Below are 21,419 nucleotides of genomic sequence, written 5' to 3' on the forward strand. Positions count from 1 at the left end.
ACTTGGGCGCAAACGCTTCCTTAGGGTCCCAGCTAACTCCCAATATGCGGGTTGTGACCTTTTGGTTTGCCAAAACCTTAGCCTCCAAACTTTTGTGGGGGCTTGTGCTTGAAAATCAGATCAATCTACGAACAAAATTGCAAAATCCGTATTTCATGAATTTTTTTAGTAAACCAACACGGATTTTCAAATACTTGGGCGCAAACGATTCCTTAGAGTCCCAGCTAACTCCCAATATGCGGGTTGTGACCTTTCGGTTTGCCAAAACCTTAGCCTCCAAACTTTTGTGGGGGCTTGTGCTTGAAAACCAGATCAATCTACAAACAAAAACGCGAAATCCGTATTTCATGAAATTTTTTTAGTAAACCAACACGGATTTTCAAATACTTAGGAGCAATCGCTTCCTTAGGGTCCCAGCTAACTCCCAATATGCAGGTTGTGACCTTTCGGTTTGCCAAAACCTTAGCCTCCAAACTTTTGTAGAGGCTTGTGCTTGAAAATCAGATCAATCTACGAACAAAATTGCAAAATCCGTATTTCATGAAATTTTTTTAGTAAACCATCACGGATTTTCAAATACTTGGGCGCAAACGATTCCTTAGAGTCCCAGCTAACTCCCAATATGCGGGTTGTGACCTTTCGGTTTGCCAAAACCTTAGCCTCCAAACTTTTGTAGAGGCTTGTGCTTGAAAATCAGATCAATCTACGAACAAAATTGCGAAATCCGTATTTCATGAATTTTTTTTAGTAAACCAACACGGATTTTCAAATACTTGGGCGCAAACGCTTCCTTAGGGTCCCAGCTAACTCCCAATATGCGGGTTGTGACCTTTCGGTTTGCCAAAACCTTAGCCTCCAAACTTTTGTGGGGGCTTGTGCTTGAAAATCAGATCAATCTACGAACAAAATTGCGAAATCCGTATTTCATGAAATTTTTTTAGTAAACCAACACGGATTTTCAAATACTTAGGAGCAATCGCTTCCTTAGGGTCCCAGCTAACTCCCAATATGTGGGTTGTGATCTTTCGGTTTGCCAAAACCTTAGCTTCCAAACTTTTGTGGGGGCTTGTGCTTGAAAATCAGATCAATCTACGAACAAAATTGCAAAATCCGTATTTCATGAAATTTTTTTAGTAAACCAACACGGATTTTCAAATACTTGGGCGCAAACGATTCCTTAGGGTCCCAGCTAACTCCTAATATGCGGGTTGTGACCTTTCGGTTTGCCAAAACCTTAGCCTCCAAACTTTTGTGGGGGCTTGTGCTTGAAAATCAGATCAATCTACGAACAAAATTGCAAAATCCGTATTTCATGAATTTTTTTTAGTAAACCAACACGGATTTTCAAATACTTAGGAGCAATCGCTTCCTTAGGGTCCCAGCTAACTCCTAATATGCGGGTTGTGATCTTTCGGTTTGCCAAAACCTTAGCCTCCAAACTTTTGTGGGGGCTTGTGCTTGAAAATCAGATCAATCTACGAACAAAATTGCAAAATCCGTATTTCATGAAATTTTTTTAGTAAACCAACACGGATTTTCAAATACTTGGGCGCAAACGCTTCCTTAGGGTCCCAGCTAACTCCCAATATGCGGGTTGTGACCTTTTGGTTTGCCAAAACCTTAGCCTCCAAACTTTTGTGGGGGCTTGTGCTTGAAAATCAGATCAATCTACGAACAAAATTGCAAAATCCGTATTTCATGAATTTTTTTAGTAAACCAACACGGATTTTCAAATACTTGGGCGCAAACGATTCCTTAGGGTCCCAGCTAACTCCCAATATGCAGGTTGTGACCTTTCGGTTTGCCAAAACCTTAGCCTCCAAACTTTTGTGGGGGCTTGTGCTTGAAAATCAGATCAATCTACGAACAAAATTGCAAAATCCGTATTTCATGAAATTTTTTTAGTAAACCAACACGGATTTTCAAATACTTAGGAGCAATCGCTTCCTTAGGGTCCCAGCTAACTCCCAATATGCGGGTTGTGATCTTTCGGTTTGCCAAAACCTTAGCCTCCAAACTTTTGTGGGGGCTTGTGCTTGAAAATCAGATCAATCTACGAACAAAATTGCAAAATCCGTATTTCATGAAATTTTTTTAGTAAACCAACACGGATTTTCAAATACTTGGGCGCAAACGATTCCTTAGGGTCCCAGCTAACTCCCAATATGCGGGTTGTGACCTTTCGGTTTGCCAAAACCTTAGCCTCCAAACTTTTGTGGGGGCTTGTGCTTGAAAATCAGATCAATCTACGAACAAAATTGCAAAATCCGTATTTCATGAAATTTTTTTAGTAAACCAACACGGATTTTCAAATACTTGGGCGCAAACGCTTCCTTAGGGTCCCAGCTAACTCCCAATATGCGGGTTGTGACCTTTTGGTTTGCCAAAACCTTAGCCTCCAAACTTTTTTGGAGACTTGTGCTTGAAAATCAGATTAATCTACGAACAAAATTGCAAAATCCGTATTTCATGAATTTTTTTTAGTAAACCAACACGGATTTTCAAATACTTGGGCGCAAACGATTCCTTAGGGTCCCAGCTAACTCCCAATATGCGGGTTGTGACCTTTCGGTTTGCCAAAACCTTAGCCTCCAAACTTTTGTGGGGGCTTGTGCTTGAAAATCAGATCAATCTACGAACAAAATTGCAAAATCCGTATTTCATGAAATTTTTTTAGTAAACCAACACGGATTTTCAAATACTTGGGCGCAAACGATTCCTTAGGGTCCCAGCTAACTCCCAATATGCAGGTTGTGACCTTTCGGTTTGCCAAAACCTTAGCCTCCAAACTTTTGTGGGGGCTTGTGCTTGAAAATCAGATCAATCTACGAACAAAATTGCAAAATCCGTATTTCATGAAATTTTTTTAGTAAACCAACACGGATTTTCAAATACTTGGGCGCAAACGATTCCTTAGGGTCCCAGCTAACTCCCAATATGCAGGTTGTGACCTTTCGGTTTGCCAAAACCTTAGCCTCCAAACTTTTGTGGGGGCTTGTGCTTGAAAATCAGATCAATCTACGAACAAAATTGCAAAATCCGTATTTCATGAAATTTTTTTAGTAAACCAACACGGATTTTCAAATACTTGGGCGCAAACGCTTCCTTAGGGTCCCAGCTAACTCCCAATATGCGGGTTGTGACCTTTTGGTTTGCCAAAACCTTAGCCTCCAAACTTTTTTGGAGACTTGTGCTTGAAAATCAGATTAATCTACGAACAAAATTGCAAAATCCGTATTTCATGAATTTTTTTTAGTAAACCAACACGGATTTTCAAATACTTGGGCGCAAACGATTCCTTAGGGTCCCAGCTAACTCCCAATATGCGGGTTGTGACCTTTCGGTTTGCCAAAACCTTAGCCTCCAAACTTTTGTGGGGGCTTGTGCTTGAAAATCAGATCAATCTACGAACAAAATTGCAAAATCCGTATTTCATGAAATTTTTTTAGTAAACCAACACGGATTTTCAAATACTTGGGCGCAAACGATTCCTTAGGGTCCCAGCTAACTCCCAATATGCAGGTTGTGACCTTTCGGTTTGCCAAAACCTTAGCCTCCAAACTTTTGTGGGGGCTTGTGCTTGAAAATCAGATCAATCTACGAACAAAATTGCGAAATCCATATTTCATGAATTTTTTTTAGTAAACCAACACGGATTTTCAAATACTTGGGCGCAAACGCTTCCTTAGGGTCCCAGCTAACTCCCAATATGCGGGTTGTGACCTTTTGGTTTGCCAAAACCTTAGCCTCCAAACTTTTGTGGGGGCTTGTGCTTGAAAATCAGATCAATCTACGAACAAAATTGCGAAATCCGTATTTCATGAATTTTTTTTAGTAAACCAACACGGATTTTCAAATACTTGGGCGCAAACGATTCCTTAGGGTCCCAGCTAACTCCCAATATGCGGGTTGTGACCTTTCGGTTTGCCAAAACCTTAGCCTCCAAACTTTTGTGGGGGCTTGTGCTTGAAAATCAGATCAATCTACGAACAAAATTGCAAAATCCGTATTTCATGAAATTTTTTTAGTAAACCAACACGGATTTTCAAATACTTAGGAGCAATCGCTTCCTTAGGATCCCAGCTAACTCCCAATATGCGGGTTGTGACCTTTCGGTTTGCCAAAACCTTAGCCTCCAAACTTTTGTGGGGGCTTGTGCTTGAAAATCAGATCAATCTACGAACAAAATTGCAAAATCCGTATTTAATTGAAATTTTTTAGTAAACCAACACGGATTTTCAATTAGTCAGTCTCAATCGCTCCGTTAGGGTCCCAGCCAACTCCTTGTGGGTCGATTATGACCTTTAAGTTAGCCAAAACCTGAACCTCTAAAGATTTTCCTAATTTCTGTAGTTAGCCTCCATGTCCTGCATGTCAGTGCCTAACGAAATTTTGGGTTTTCTTCTATAATTGGAAAAAATTAAGATAAATTAAAAGTTTTTATATGTTTACTGATTGGAAATTATCCGATCTTCCGACTGGCGTACTCGGTTTTGCCCCAAAAGGCCCCAAACAGTTAGCCTCCAACGATTTGTAGTTAGCCTCCAAACTTGCATGCAAGTTACTATGGAAAAAATGTTTTTCGTTTGTAACTCGTTATTTTTAAGGAAAATTAAAAGTTTTTATATGTTTTCCGATTAGAAATGAGCTGATCTTTCGATTGGCGTCCTTGGTTTTGCCCTACAATGCCCCAAAAAGTTAGCCTCCAACGATTTGTAGTTAGCCTCCAAAAACCCTACAACAGCAAATTATTTTTGGAGGCTAAATGGAGGCTAACTACAAATCGCTCGCGATACTCACTTGCATTAAAATAAAACATATGAAATGAAAAGATACCGAACTGAACAAAACGTATCCCGTTAGATTTAACCACAAATCCTACGGGTGCTCCGTTGTCACCACGTGATGGAGCCGAATCATCTGCGCTTTTACTGCAGAACTGTTTATCGATTACAAGAGTCTCTTTATTTTTAGTTGATATGTTGTTTGCAAGCACTTGACATTCTGCCTTGCCAAGTCTTGAAATGTATCCTTTCCGCAAAATCGGAGATTCTTCCTCCTCCTCTGTTGCACCCCATCCGGTGAGAACATATCTAGGTAGCTGCATTTTCCTCAATACAGGACTTACCGGGAGACAAATAGGCTGAATGTGATCTGAAATTATAAAACTATTAAATACTTGAACTAACTAAACTAGAATGCAATACCTTCAAATTCAACATATTTTGCCAACCTGACGAGTGCAATATCATTTGATAAACGCTGACGATTAGCTTGTGGATGATGGGTTATGCATTCGATGTCAATGTCCCGGACTGGAGGTGCGCAGTCTTCATCTGCATTGCAGTCAATTGTTTGACCTATCATGTGTTCGCCCAGCCTTGCCCTTACGCTGAAATAAAGGTTTGTCTTATCAAGGAACTACAGAGGACAGACAAAATTATCAGGACAGGCAAAATTTTCACTTTCAAAAATTCTCATTTTTTTACTTGGACATTTAGCTGCCTATCAATGGTCCAAAATTATTATACATATATATAATAGCTGTCCCGGCAAACTTTGTCTTGCCAAACAGTGGTGGTTTGACAACTGTAGCGCTCAAAACAGCACCGCACTCTAGATTGGTTTGAATTCGATCGTATTGATTTTTTCCCAGCTCGTAAAAAAATCAGAAGTTTCTCATCTTCTTACCTTTCAAGTTGATTTTCGTAACTTTTACTGCTTATAAACACAGCCAGCGTGAATACGAATCGAACCGTGCAAGGGTCATGCTGATCGTTTCATCCGTTCGGGAGTTTTGTTGCCTCAAAGGAACTTCAAACTCATTTTTATATATATAGATATAGATATATGTTTTGAAGTTAAGTAACAAAACATCCGGCACCCAGTAAACCACAGATCGTAATGGGAAGTGCATTCAAAATCGTATATTTTTTCTTCTTATTTGCAAAAATGGAAGATTCCTTCAAATGCTTCCAAAACTCAACTTATCATATTCCCACATAAGCCAAGAGCTCTTTATTTGAAACCCTCACTGTTGTCACTATGAGGGGAACTCCAATAAATTGGTCGGACGAAGTTAAGTATCTAGGGCTCTTACTAGATAGAAACTTAACTTTTAAAAACCACATAGAAAGTATTCAAACTAAGTGCAATAAATACATTAAGTGTATTAAGTATACTCACTTATTAATAGAAAATCAAAACTTTGTCGCAAAAACAATTCTTTTTGATTTATAAACAAATTTTCAGACCGGCCATGTTGTACGCTGTCCCAATATGGTCAAGCTGTTGCAATACCAAAAAGAAGCAACTTCAGAGGATTCAAAATAAAATTTTGAAAATGATTCTGAAGTTGCCTCCCTGGTATTGCAAGTAATGAGTTGCATCAAATTTCTAATATTGAAACTTTGGAACCGATGTCATCTAAAATCATTGCAAACTTTCGTCAAAATTCGTTGCAGTCTTCTATTGTTATGATTAGTTCTTTGTATAATTAGTTTAAGTTAGGTTAGGATTAGGATAAGTTAAAAAAATGTATTTCTGACACGCAGGTGAAAAATGAAGCCTGCAAAAAATCTTAACTGCTACAGCAAATAAAATGAAATATGTTATTAATTAGTATTGATAATAGCTTAAATTTATTTTACCAAATAAGGATAATAGTGTGTTATAATACACAGAACACCTAGATTAAGTTGAAGAATGTAAAATTGAAATTGATTGAGATACTAATAAAGAATATTAAAAAAAAGATGTCGAATTCCGTCACGTCAAGATTAATCTCAAATATCAAACTTGAATCGTTTATTCCGTGTTTTTTTTTTCATTCTTTCGATTATCGAGTTCGCGAAAAGTACTGTTGCGATCAAAATACTATGCTGAATCGTATTATGCAATAAAAATGAGATTCTGTCATTAATTTCAGAACCCTATTGGTCCAAAGGTACAGCGGGGTCGTATGTCAGTTTCGAGCTTTGAAACAAACCTGTCTAAATGTGTAAATTTGAAACACCTACTGAAGACGCTCTTAAGATGTATTTCAAGACATATATTTTGAAACTCACATATGTTTCCTAACTCTCTGGATATGTCCTATGATAGTCTTATAGCATATGTCGCTTCCTTGAACATGAGCATTGGTGACCGTACACTTCGGTTTTATAGCATACTAGCTGTCCAAAAATCGACCCAAAAAACGGATCTTTTAACGCCGCTGGTTTCGGTACGTGAAGTTGACCATTTCTGACGTAAAAAAATACGAGAAATCGATTGGTGTTACATTCATTCACCGCACGGCACGGGAAGTGGTCCATTTTGCCCCATTTTATTACCCTTCTTACACCCATAAGAAGGGTATAAATATCGCTCGAAAAACCGACTTTCGATCCGAGGCCCGGAGGGCCGAGTCTCATATACCAATGAACTCAGCTCGACGAACTGAGCAAATGTCTGTATGTGTGTGTGTGTGTATGTGTGTATGTGTGTGTGTGTGTATGTGCGTTACAAAAAAAAGTCACGCACGTTTCTCAGCCGTCTGACAACCGATTTGAGTTCTCTTGGAAGCAAATGAAAGCTACTACATCCTAGTAGAACGCTATTGAATTTTTTTTCGATTGGACGTTTGGTTACCGAGATATCTCTCGAAGAGTACTTATGAGACATACTTCTAAACTTTTTAAGATTTTTGACCAAGTGTATCATAATAAATATTTCGACCGTTTGTCAATCGATTTGGGTTCTCTTGGCACCAAATGAAAGCTACATCACCCTAGTAGATCGCCCAGAAATTTTATTTCGATTGCACATTTGGTTACAGAGATATCTTTCGAAGAGTACTTCGGATTTATACAACTAAACCTTTTGAGATTTTTGACCAAAAGTATCATAATAAATATCTTAGCCGTCTGTCAACCGATTCCGGTTATCCTGGCACCAAATAAAAGCTACAACATTCTAGTAGAGCCCTATACAATTTCATTAGGATTGGACGTTTGGTTACCGAGATATCTTTCAAAGAGTACTTGGGAGTAATACAGGTTAACTCTTTGAGAGATTTTTGGCCAAGGGTACCATAATAAATATCTTAGCCGTCTGTCAACCGTTTTGGGTTCTCTAAGCCCCAAATGAAAGCTACAATATGCTTGTATAAGGCCCTGCAATTTTATTTCGATTCGGCATTTGATTACTGAGATATCTTACGAAGAGTATTTCAATAAATTCTTTTTACCCTTCTTACACCCATAAGAAGGGTATAAATATCGCTCGAAAAACCGACTTTCGATCCGAGGCCCGGAGGGCCGAGTCTCATATACCAATGAACTCAGCTCGACGAACTGAGCAAATGTCTGTATGTGTGTGTGTGTGTGTATGTGTGTATGTGTGTATGTGTGTGTGTGTATGTGCGTTACAAAAAAAGTCACGCACGTTTCTCAGCCGTCTGACAACCGATTTGAGTTCTCTTGGAAGCAAATGAAAGCTACTACATCCTAGTAGAACGCTATTGAATTTTTTTTCGATTGGACGTTTGGTTACCGAGATATCTCTCGAAGAGTACTTATGAGACATACTTCTAAACATTTTAAGATTTTTGACCAAGTGTATCATAATAAATATTTCGACCGTTTGTCAATCGATTTGGGTTCTCTTGGCACCAAATGAAAGCTACATCACCCTAGTAGATCGCCCAGAAATTTTATTTCGATTGCACATTTGGTTACAGAGATATCTTTCGAAGAGTACTTCGGATTTATACAACTAAACCTTTTGAGATTTTTGACCAAAAGTATCATAATAAATATCTTAGCCGTCTGTCAACCGATTCCGGTTATCCTGGCACCAAATAAAAGCTACAACATTCTAGTAGAGCCCTATACAATTTCATTAGGATTGGACGTTTGGTTACCGAGATATCTTTCAAAGAGTACTTGGGAGTAATACAGGTTAACTCTTTGAGAGATTTTTGGCCAAGGGTACCATAATAAATATCTTAGCCGTCTGTCAACCGTTTTGGGTTCTCTAAGCCCCAAATGAAAGCTACAATATGCTTGTATAAGGCCCTGCAATTTTATTTCGATTCGGCATTTGATTACTGAGATATCTTACGAAGAGTATTTCAATAAATTCTTTTTACCCTTCTTACACCCATAAGAAGGGTATAAATATCGCTCGAAAAACCGACTTTCGATCCGAGGCCCGGAGGGCCGAGTCTCATATACCAATGAACTCAGCTCGACGAACTGAGCAAATGTCTGTATGTGTGTGTGTGTGTGTGTATGTGTGTATGTGTGTGTGTGTATGTGCGTTACAAAAAAAAGTCACGCACGTTTCTCAGTCGTCTGTCAACCGATTTGAGTTCTCTTGGAAGCAAATGAAAGCTACTACATCCTAGTAGAACGCTATTGATTTTTTTTTCGATTGGACGTTTGGTTACCGAGATATCTCTCGAAGAGTACTTTTGAGTCATACTTCTAAACTTCTTAAGATTTTTGACCAAGTGTATCATAATAAATATTTCGGTCGTTTGTCAATCGATTTTGGTTCTCTTATCACCAAATGAAAGCTACAGCATCCTAGAAGATCGCTCAGAAATTTTATTTCGATTGGACATTTGGTTGCAGAGATATCTTTCGAAGAGTACTTAGGATTTATACAACTATAAACCTTTTGATATTTTTGACCAAAAGTATCATAATAAATATCTTAGCCGTCTGTCAACCGATTTCGGTTCTCCTGGCACCAAATGAAAGCTACAGCATTTAAGTAGAATCCTATACAATTTCATTAGGATTGGACATTTGGTTACCGAGATATCTTTCAAAGAGTACTTGAGAGTAATACATGTTAACTTTATGAGAGATTTTTGACCAAGGGTACCATAATAAATATCTCAGCCGTCTGTCAACCGATTTGGGTTCTCTAAGCACCAAATAAAAGCTACAATATCCTTGTATAAGGCCCTGAAATTTTATTTCGATTCGACATTTGATTACTGAGATATCTTAGGAAGAGTATTTCAATAAATTCTTTTTTTATTATTATATTTACTTGTTATCTTGCATTTGTTTTTGACCAATCTGTAGGAAATTATTTTTCAATAAAAAATGCTGACCTCTTACAAAGTGTTTACTAGCAGGTTATTGTTTTCAACAAAAGTATAAATAACAAATTTCAAATATACAGGAATTTTATGAAAACTAACAATATGTTAAATGAATACTTTGAATTTATATATTGTGGAAAAAAAATGCAAGAACCGAACCGATCGTTTTTACACCATAACCATGAATACCAAGTACCGTAAACCGGGGAATTTGCTTAATCTACTGGAAAAGTATCTGATCAATTTCGACCCGGAAATCAATTTGACCCCGGTTTACGGTACTTCGGAGCTTATTTAATCGACTGATTAAGAGATATTAGACAATCTCGCTGATTTTCTTACCCATTTGTTAATCGATTCAAGATCTTTTGGCAGTTAATAAAAGATACAATATTCCAGAATATGTAAGCTATTTTTTAAACATTCCATGCAAGATTCTAGGAAGTGTCTGGCATTTCTGGTAGTTTAGTCCATGGTCCATGATGCTATTTTGGAAACCAATCTAGATGCCAAATCCACAATATTTTCTAGAACTTTTGGTCAATTACACAAAATAAATATGTTAAATACAAATAATTCAACAATAATTTTAATAAGTGTAAGAAGGGTTCTGTTCACCATAGGTGGATTAAATCGGGTTTTTCATACAAAAAGAGAATTAAAATGTACACACTCAGTTGAGCTCGGCTTATTTTCATTCTTTTGCCGAGATCCGCACAGCCGAGCGCTCGGCAATCGCAATTTAACTGACATATCAGCAAAAAGTCAAGTTTATTCATAGCAGCACCCATGGGTGCCGCTATCATCAAACATTAAACGTCAAGCGTTTAACCGAGATCTCAGCAAATGAACTTTAACCGAGATCCGCACAGCCGATCTCGGCATTCTGTTTTAAGTGTGTACTTTCAAACAACCAACACGACTGTACATCGTTATAAATAGCTGCAGGTGTAATTAGGGTTCAATATAAATCATAAACATACATGAAGGATCCTTTTAAATGCTTATTTTGCCCCATATGCCCCAACAACTGCTGGAAATTGTGAATTTTACATAAATATGCATGGATTTTTAATGTTACTGATTTGAATTTGATTTTTTTTTTCACATAAACAAAAAGTGCTAGATTTGTTATCACCAGAATCATCTTCAGTAGTTGTCCAATTTGCCCCATTTTTCCTTATTATCATAGAAAAATGAGATTTAAAATGTATTTATAAGAAACATATACTGCTATGGAAAGTTGACATTAGTTCTAGTTGCAATTGGAAGCTAACAGTTAGCATGCGCATATATTAAATATATTTTCCCTATTTTACCCTACATTCCCCCAAAACTGCTGGATGATAACATTTTTTGTATTGTTTTGTAATGTCACTGGTTGCAATATATGAAGTCCTAGATCATTTTTGATGTATACAAATGCGTTTTACGATTAGCTTTAGAATCATTCACGGGAGGGTACAAATAGCTGTCCATTTTACCCCAATATGCCACGATATGTTGTCGCTTCATGAATGAATTGATTTCCCACATTTGCTTTTGTCCGAATTGATGGACTTTTGGTACTGAAACCAATGTAATCAAAAAGACAGTTAAGAATATGACTTTGGTGGGGAATTCAGGGTATAATAAGCATTAATCTTAATCTAAATTAATGACAAATATGCACACAACTAATTAAATTTGGCATCTTAAGTATGTATATAATTTGGTGCATTAAAACACGCTATATTTAATCAGTTTAGCGCATATTTGACATATTTTATAAAATAAAAATGAGTTTGAAGATTCTTTGAGGCAACAAAACTCACGAACGGCTGAACCGATCGGGATGACTCTTGCATGGTTTGTTTCGTATTCGTGGTGGCTGTGTTTATATGTACAAAAAGTTACGTAAATCAACTAGAAAAGTAAGAAAATTGGTAAAGTACTGATTTTTCATGAGCTGGGAAGGAAAGCAACACGATCGAAATAAAACCAATCTAGACTGCTTTGATGTTATGAGCTCAATAGTTGTCAAACCACCACAGCTTGGCAAGACAACGTTTGCCGGGACAGCTAGTATTTTATAAAATGCTTATTATGCCCTTAATTCCCCATCAAAAGCTGAAATTATAGAAAAAGTCATATATATGTCTTTTTGATAACAGTGCCAATGCTAATAAGGGAAATTAATTTATTCATTACATGACAAAAAATCAGGGCAAATTAATTTATTCATTACATAAAAAATCAGGGCAAATTGGGGTGAGATGAACGGCTATTCATACCATTCCGAGAAAGATCCTAGTATTAATCGATAACCCGCGTTTGTACATATCAAAAATGATCCAGGACTTCATGTTTTGCATCCAACAAAACCATACAAAATGTGTTATTATCCAGCAGTTTTAGGGGAATGTAGGGTAAAATAGGGAAAATATCTTTCATATATACGCATGATAAATGTGAGCATTCAATTTCACCTAAAGCTAATTTCAACGTGTTATGGCAGTATTTGTTTTTAATAACTACGTTTGAAATCTATTTTTTTCATGAAAATAGGGCAAAATGGGGCAAATCGGGCAACTACCGAAGATGATTCTGGTGAAAATAGATCTGGCGCTTTTTGTTTATGCCAAACAAATCACTTCAAATCAGTAACATTTAAAATCCATTCATAATTAGGAAAAAATATGAATATTTACAAGTTTTTGGGGCATATGGGGCAAAATAAGCTTTTAAAAGGATCTTCTATGTAGGTTTATGATTTCTATTGACCTCTAATTACACCTGCAGCTATTTTCAACGATTTACAGTCGTCTTAGTTGTTTGAAAGTACGTTTTGATTCTTTTTTTTTGTATGAAAAAAGGGCAAAATGGGGCAAAATGGACCACTTCCTGTGCCGTGCGGTGAATGAATTTAGCACCAATCGATTTCTCGTATTTTTTACGTCAGAAATTCACGTACCGAAACCAGCGGCGTTAAAAGATCCGTTTTTTGGGTCGATTTTTCCCACTGTGCTTTGTACTGCCATTTTGGTTGTGATTGTTTGATAGCTGTTGTGGGCTCATTTTGGCACCACACTCTAGATTGGTTTCATTTCGATCTTGTTGATTTTCTTCCCAGTTCATGTAAATGGCGGTAGTTTCTTAATTTTTCTACATTTTAGTTTATTTTTGCAACTTATTTAACTTATAAACACAGCCACCATGAAGACGAATCGAACCATGCAAGAGTCATGCTGATCGGTTCATCCGTTCGTGAGTTTTGTTGCCTCAAAGGAAGTTCAAACTCATTCATATATATATAGATGTCGTTTTCTTACCCATTAATATCTATTTTAAATGAACCACTTACACATCCCTAGGTATGAAAGGCATCGCTCCTGTTAGAACATATCGATTGTTGATAAGAGTTCCAACCCTTTGCCAATATCCACTGGCATGGATCAACAGCGCCATCCAGGGGAACTCGAAAACTCTTGTGGGTTGGCCACTGTACACTCGATTTGGAGTGTAGACTCCACATTGCCGCGGAAGTTTACGTCCGTTCGTATTCGTTGCAGTTACGTTCCTTGCAACGCAGACCTTCCTGTTGATGGGTTCTCCTTCACCGATGAGATGTTTCAGATGGGTATTTTCTCTTATCCACGATAGATAGTCATGGATCTTGGTGAAAACACCATACCCTTTCGTGTAGCACTTTGCTTTGTTTTCATCTCGTGCTCTTGTAAACGCTACGATACCTCCTAAATACCAGACTCCGTTGTCTTCAAAAAATAGCCCTCCGCCACTGTCACCATTGCATATGCCAGTGCCATTTGTATAGCCAGCGCAGAACATTTGTTTCTTCAACGATGGACCGAAAGCCTCAGGATCACTATCCAGACAGGTAATGGTATCTACCACCGGTAACTGTGCTTCTCTCAAAATACTAGATGCTGAATCGAATTCAGTTAAGCCCCATCCGACCACCGTTCCAACCTTATTGATTAGATTTTGCTCCAGGCTCACACACACTGGTTGGGCATATTGGTTGAACTTCACTTCTGAATTAAGCTCCAGAATAGCGATATCGTGTTGATGACTTTGCCACGTATAGTTGGCTAAAATGTTAACGGATTTAACGGAATGTCGCTGTCTGTTGTAAAATGTGAATAAATCATGTGTACCGACATCAACGAAAATATTGTTCACGTTCTGCTGAAGTCTCTCCTTACGGTTTATAGTACAATGTGCTGCAGTGAGAATGTAAGTTTTGGAAATAATGGTTCCACCGCAGACATATTGGAACAAGTGAAATATTGCAACGTGCCAAGGCCATTTTCCTTCCGTAGTTTCTATTCCATTGAGGATCGTTGGAACTGTTTCCGACCGGGATATTTGTTGCCGCAAACCACATTTAAGTTCGTTTCCCTCGACATTTGATCCTACTAACACTATACTGGTTAAGAATAAGACAAAGTCCAAAAAATCTAACTTCATTTTCAAAAATCACCCAGCACCAAACTAAGCACTACAAATGATTCATGGGATAAGTCGATGTTAATATTTATTTAAAATTTAAACTGCAAATGTGGGAACTCCGAACGCGATAACAGACGCCAACGTGAACACGAACTTGCATTCGATTGATATTATTAAAATTGAATCGGCTCATCCGAATGGTGATGCCACTTGCGAGGTTACTTATAGAATACGAGGTATTCCACTCGATCAGGTCATAAATACTCGAGAGAATACGGCAATCTATGGATGGCCGGTAACGAAACACCGCACCGTCAAGTGAGGTTGCTTTGTTTACTGTTATGCGAAAATGGAAAAACAGTCGAGGGAGAAAGATTCTTAAGGACTCATTACACATGATAAAACTACTGTTCCCTATTATTATTTTTTTAATTAACCAAGTAACCAGTAAGCATTTGAAATAGTATTCCTTCAGCATTATAATGGTCTTCACCACAATACGTTGAACACCTATGTGCCTAAGTCTCATTTTGCACCCAATTTCAAAACTATAAAATTGTGGTTCTCATCCGTGTCGCAACGAAAATTCGTAAAATTTTGACAGTTGATAACAAAATCTTTCTAGTTTATGGAACCGGGATCATGGTTCCGGATTTTACCGTTGTTCCGGATTTATTGACGGGGATACTGCACAGATAGAGGTGCAACCTTTAATTCGCCTTCAAAAGCTAGCTTGCGATATTCCAAACTATGATTTTTCAAAACAAGAGTATGCCGGGGTTCGTGGCGTAGTGGCTACACGTTCACTTCATAAGTGTATGGTTATGGTTCGATCCCAGTCCCGGCACTTGCAATTTTTCGTCAGTTGCTCTTCCCCCCAGAGAGCGCGACTGACACCTGACCCTGAGCATATGCTCTAACGGACCCGGAAACTTTGATATCGGCTAACGGCAACTTATAATAGACCCCCAATCGGACTGGAAAATGAACAAGAACCACGCATCAACATCTTCGTGCTCATCATTCTACCATGAACAGGGTAGAAAAGTGTCAGCAGCGCAAAGGCAACATGTTCGATATAAATACATTCAGACGCTGTTCAAAGTGTAAGTGCAGCTTTTGCTACACAAGTTCAACCCGGGTAGAGGTGAATGGCAAACCAAAAACAAAAGAATAACAAATTTTATTGTCATATCTTATTTTGTCATTCATGAGTTCTTCATGAAGAGCTTAAAACAACATGTGAATAGCATAATATGATATCATATCAAAATATTCCTTTCGCTTGTCATTTTAAAATTTGGAAGAATAACTACTGAATGTCTTATTTTGCTATCATAACAAATTTTGGTGAGATATTGTTGACCTTTTGCGAGTTTGATGAAGTCGCAGTTTTGGCACTTATCAAGAACAACATAATGACAAAATTTGAATTTTGGTTATTCTAATGGTAAATTTTGATATTTGTTTGCAATTACTTTCCATCCAAAAAACTTATAAGTTTTCATTTTGTTATTGGAATAAACAACTTACCCTTATTTTGGATGACAAGAGAATAACTAATTTTGATATTTTTCTATTTTCAATAACTCAATAATGGTATATTTTGCAATTCTCTATCTTAATTTTTTGTTCTTGGTTTGCCATTGTAATGTCAAAATTTGACATTCTTTAGTTATTTTATCGAACAATGTCAGTTATTATTTTTGCCCTTTTGTCACTTATTTCAAACAAACCAATGACAAATTTTACCATTCAGTAATTCTTTTTGAATGGTAAAACTTGCAATTGTTTTGTAATTCTTTTCTGCCCGGGAACTTATTGGACGCAGTGGCTTAAGTTCCCCGACAGGGGAGGAAAAAATGCAGCTGCCAAGGTCCTGTCCATAAACTACGTAGACTCTTAGGGGGACCGGGGGGTCTGGCCAAAGTTTACGCTCCATTCAAATTTCGAAAATTTTGTATGAACAAAAGTCTACAAGGGGGAGGAGGGGGGGAGCGCCAGGTTTCCGGAACATCCCGTAGAAGTGACCAGTGTATTCAAAACCTCTTCGAACGTGTGTCAATAAACTTTTTTTTAATTTTTAATTTAATTTAATTTAGGTTTCAGGACATATTAAAAAGTGGCCACTTCCCTAAGGGCACCAGATTTCCGGAACATCCAGAGAAGTGGTCAGTGTACTCAAAATCCTTTGAAACATGTTCCAATAGTCTTGTAGTTTGGAATGTTGCAAGCTAGTTTTTGAAGGTGAATTAAAGGTTGCACCTCTATCTGATAAGGAGGTTACCCCAGTACCCCCGGCCATAAATCCGGAACAACGTTAAAATCCGGAACCATGATACTGGTACCATAAACTTGAAGGATTCTGTGATCAACTGTGACTGACCTGCCGCCGAGGAGTCAGTTCGAAGTCATTTAGGTGGTCCATGGTAATGGGCTGCCACAGCAACCCACGATTTGGTTCACGATCAATCGCACTTACCAGGACCTCGTCGATTACTATAGAATACATCCTTGCCTCACTCCAGCAACGACCCGAATGGCATCGAACAACACACCGTGTTGTGCAGTACTCTGCACGAAAATGCCCTGTACTGTGCTTCAATGAGGCCGATAATTTTCTCAGGGACACCCTTGCACTCAAGGGCTTCCCACATGTTTTCGTGATTGAGACAGTTAACCCTCGAGCGATCGCGCTGTTGTATTTTGTACAACACGTTGCAAAAATCTCGCTTTTTGTACTCAGCATTAGCGTGGTGCTGACGCAGGTAGTCAACCGCGCGAGTTACGGAAGGTTAAAAGCTTTTTCGAAATCAATGAACACCAGGTAGAGAGATTCTTGGGATTCATTGATTTGCTCCAAGATGATACGGAGCGTGACAATTTGGTCCACACAGGATCGTCCAGCACGGAATCCTGCTTGCTGCCGCTGGAGAGTTGCGTCAATTTTCTCCTGCATCCGGTTAAGGATCACTTTGCAGAGGACTTTGAGAACGACGTACAGCATAACCCAAGTAACAATCTTGATTCTATTTGGTTTTATTTGTTTTTATGATAGTTTTATCAAAGCATTACATATTCTAGTTGATCTTATCAGAGATTCAGCTGAGCACAACTATTCTTCAACAATATGTGGTTTTAAAAACACCTCCAAGAATACTTGGGATTCAGGCCATAAAGCCATAAACACAACAAGAACTGTTGAACTTATTGTCAGTTTTATAAGGCTCTCGTAGTTATCTTCAATTAACCATTCTTGAGCAAGAGCAACTGTTCTCGAGTGAGAACAGTTTGGTATAAGAAAAATGAAAAAAAAAACTTGAGCATCAGATTATGTATGTTAACGATCCATTATCGCTACCAATCAGGAAAATACGTCCCGTAAACCTACCTTAACGCGGGGCAGTGTCAAGCTCCTCCGTTTCCGGCATCCGAAAAGATATGGTTTGGTCATTGGACGTCGATTTTTGTGTAATCGGTGATCGATTCATCCGACTACATTGACGACATAATGAAAATCAACTTCTTACCTGGCCGGAGGAACGTTGTACTGCATTGTATCAAGGTTTCCGGGACAGGTGCTCCCGGGTGGCAGCGGTACCGGGCTGCAGAAGGAATTTTTAAAATGAGGAAGACCAGTTTTAATTGCCGACTCACATTATTATACACAATCCATCGCAGTGCGATGGAATTATTTGTTTGTTTACATTTTGGCATCAAGATTTATGACGTTCTTGGCGGAGTTTGCATAAATCGGCAATAAGAAAGTCATAAATCGGTGTACTCTTGAGTAACCCTTCTTAAACTTGGTCAAGTTGAAATAAACTTAAGACGGTTTTTTGGTGCTTTTGGTGAAGAACGTTATAAATCTGAGGACTCTTGAGTTACACTTTTAACACTTGATTGAGTTGAAAGAAATTTAAGACGATTTTATGGTGATGTTGATTAAAATCATCGATTATTAATGACGACTCCGTGGATTTCAATGGAAGCCATATTGAGAAAACTCATGAATAATGTTCTCGTGACTTGAAATAATAATTTTAAAGATTCTCCTATTGCAATATTATCGAAGCGCGTTGCAATTTTCGGAAGTATCTTGCAACATATATACGATAAATTTCGCTTGGCAGTTGACAACCTTGTTACACTACGGAAGTATTCCAGTTTTGTGTTAGGAAGTAATCCCAAATACAATGTTGCATAATTGATTATCATGAAATTTTTCCCCGAGTCAATTTTTTTTCCTGCAACAAAAAAGCTGCTGCAGCAACTGAAGCTGTCAGAAGTAGTCAATTTTATTATCGTTTTATGGTACACTCGAAGAGCTCTACAAGGAAATACCAATTCGCCTAGAGGACAACTTGAGAAGTACAACAGGTTTTAAGAGAATCTTAAAATTAGTTCTCCAAGACTATCTTAGGATGGGCCTCTTCCGTCTTATGGCGGGTTTATGATTGTTATGACGTAGTTATGCAGAGTTATTTGGTTTATGCTTGGTTTTAAAGAATAGGTGTTGAAGAATTCTTCAAAAGCATTATAAAATTAATTTTGTTACTTGGGAATGATACCCCGTCAATTATCGCATACAGTCAGGTCACCCTTTTTAGGCTCCTTTACAAAGACGCCTAGCATCCAGTCGACCGGAAATGTCGCGGTTTCTCAAATGTTGCAGAATGATTGATGCAGCAGTTGTACAGATACTACGAGATCAGCTTTGAGCATCTCGGCTGATATGCGATGGACCTCCGGGGCTGTTCGATTTCATGCTACGGATGGCTGTTTCTCTGTCCAGCACTGATGGGGCTTCAGTGTTGACACGGGTAATGCGTCGAACCCTTGGCGGATCATGCTGAGGTGTTTATGATGTAACCGACACTTGAAAAAGGTTTCTAAAGTGCTCGAGGTAACGTTTCAGCGTCCAGATGTGTCTTTTACAAACATCGTACCATCATCTTAGTCCCAATAAGGCGACGTGAGACATCGTAGAGGCTGATGGGCTACAGCTGTGGCACCTCTTGTTTTCGCTCGCTCTATTGCGGCTTTGTCGTTCCTTCGCTCCTCTTTCTTCCTCTAGGTGTCATATGTGATCCATTGCTTTCTTCGGATGCGTAGCTCACCCAAATTATTCTCGCCGGTGGCGATGAAGGCGTTCTTGATGGCGCTCCATTGATCTTCTACGCTTCCACCTTCTGGAATATTCGCAGCATGGTTCTCTAGCTCCTCGACGATGGACCTTTTCACCGCAGTGTTTTCCAGTCGGCGTGTATTGAACCGCCGCCCGATTTCCTCCTCCTGTCGTGGTGTCGTTGCAATGCGCAGTCGGATCGCGCCGATTATTAGCTGATAGTCGGACACAATGTCAGCGCTACGTTTGTTCTGCACATCTAGAAGGCTCCGCCTCCATTTCCGGTTGATGCAGATGTAGTCGATTTGATTTTCCGTGCCGCAATCACGTGAAAGCCATGTAACTTTGGGCACTGGTCGAGTGATCCCCCAATCACCACGTGATTGTTACCACAAAACTCTGCAAACAGCTCTCCGTTTTCGAAGATTGATATGTCGTACGGCATGTTTAGGTTGAAAACCAGAAGTGTCCCCAATGAGGCCCCGCGGAACCTGTCACGGGGATCCGGATGGGCCAACTTATTCAAATCCGGTTATAGCAGTTATGTTTCACTGTTCACAACAAAAATTTCGTTGAAAGTCGATGGTTCAAACACAACAACACACGAAATAATCACTTGTAGCCATTTTGACAACCTCCTGACCCCAGCACAATCCGGAATATCGCCGGAATGGTTCCGGATATTGCATGGCCACTTGAGTATTATAAACAAGCATCAATTTATGATCAATTGAGGGCGACTTGAAAATTGACGAAATGCCAGCAGTTTGATAAACCTCGAAACAGGTTCCCCAGGGCCCATTCCGAAGGCCACCATAGCCACCCGAAGCGGGTTTGAAGGCCTATTTGTGTCCTGCCGGACAGCTACCATCTGTCTGAAAAACATTGCCGAAGACACCAACATTCTATCTAGCAAAGCATTTGATCTACTACTAGATGTCTTTAGCCGTAACGGGACACCATTTGCAAAACACTGTTTTCACGCGAGCGTAACGCTGCGCTCTCAAAACTCAATCAAGAATATTTCCAAAATATACATGTTTTTCAGTAAAACTCACTTCGGCAATCTTTTTTGCATCAATCCAAAGAAGAAATGTCTAGAAGACTCTATTATTCAAAACCTCATAACAGAGCTGATATACGCATTTCAGTTTGAAAATTTTAAAAAGAAGATTTCTGCGATGGTGTCCCGTTACGAAATGTAACATGTTATACAAAGAAAAAAAATGAAAAATGAAATGTAAAAATTGACAGCTATTGAAAAATATTGTAGCGTATATTGTATTTTCCCGGGTGAGCCCTTCTGGGTCACCTCTTGATTAGGATAGAGACGAACCAGCCAAAGGCTGAAAGTCTCTTTAATAAAGACAAATCAATCAATCAATCAATGTTATACAAAGTAAATTGAAATCAAAACGTCATAAAACAAGTATTGCATCAGGAAGTATATCTAATAAGCTTGTTATAAAAACTGTTAAATCACATGGTCATGAACATAATATTCGATTGCAGACGTCATTTGTTCACGAAAGTTAGTTCCTCGCGGTGACCCGTTACGCTGGAATGTGTCTAAAGGTTCTCTTTGTCTTGTAATTTGGCAGCATCGGTTGGCGCGAAACATTGGATCATGGTAAGGTTTCGAATCCGTGTTCTGAATCTGGCTACAATTATCCTCCCATGATTACTTAGGTTCGCAGAAGTGCGAAGATGAGCGCAGCGTGGGCATGAGAGCTGAGC

General features: G+C 38.6%; 2 protein-coding genes across 3 annotated transcripts in view; one reads left to right on the plus strand and one right to left on the minus strand.

Annotated features, from left to right (window-relative positions):
* LOC109409011 (neurobeachin-like protein 1) overlaps positions 1 to 21,419 on the plus strand; it is a 255,913-nt gene that overhangs the window by 177,986 nt on the left and 56,508 nt on the right. The gene's annotated exons all lie outside the window — the stretch shown is intronic.
* On the minus strand, positions 4,736 to 14,843 carry LOC109429127 (polyserase-2). The gene is made up of 3 exons (XM_029862999.2): positions 13,446 to 14,843; positions 5,208 to 5,392; positions 4,736 to 5,154 (listed from the first exon to the last, which is right to left on the minus strand). The coding sequence occupies exons 1-3, from the start codon at positions 14,570 to 14,572 to the stop codon at positions 4,736 to 4,738; spliced, it is 1,731 nt and encodes a 576-aa protein (XP_029718859.2). The 5' UTR covers positions 14,573 to 14,843.

This window comes from Aedes albopictus, chromosome 3 (assembly GCF_035046485.1).
Source record: "Aedes albopictus strain Foshan chromosome 3, AalbF5, whole genome shotgun sequence".
In the NCBI taxonomy this organism is placed as follows: Eukaryota; Metazoa; Arthropoda; class Insecta; order Diptera; family Culicidae; genus Aedes; species Aedes albopictus.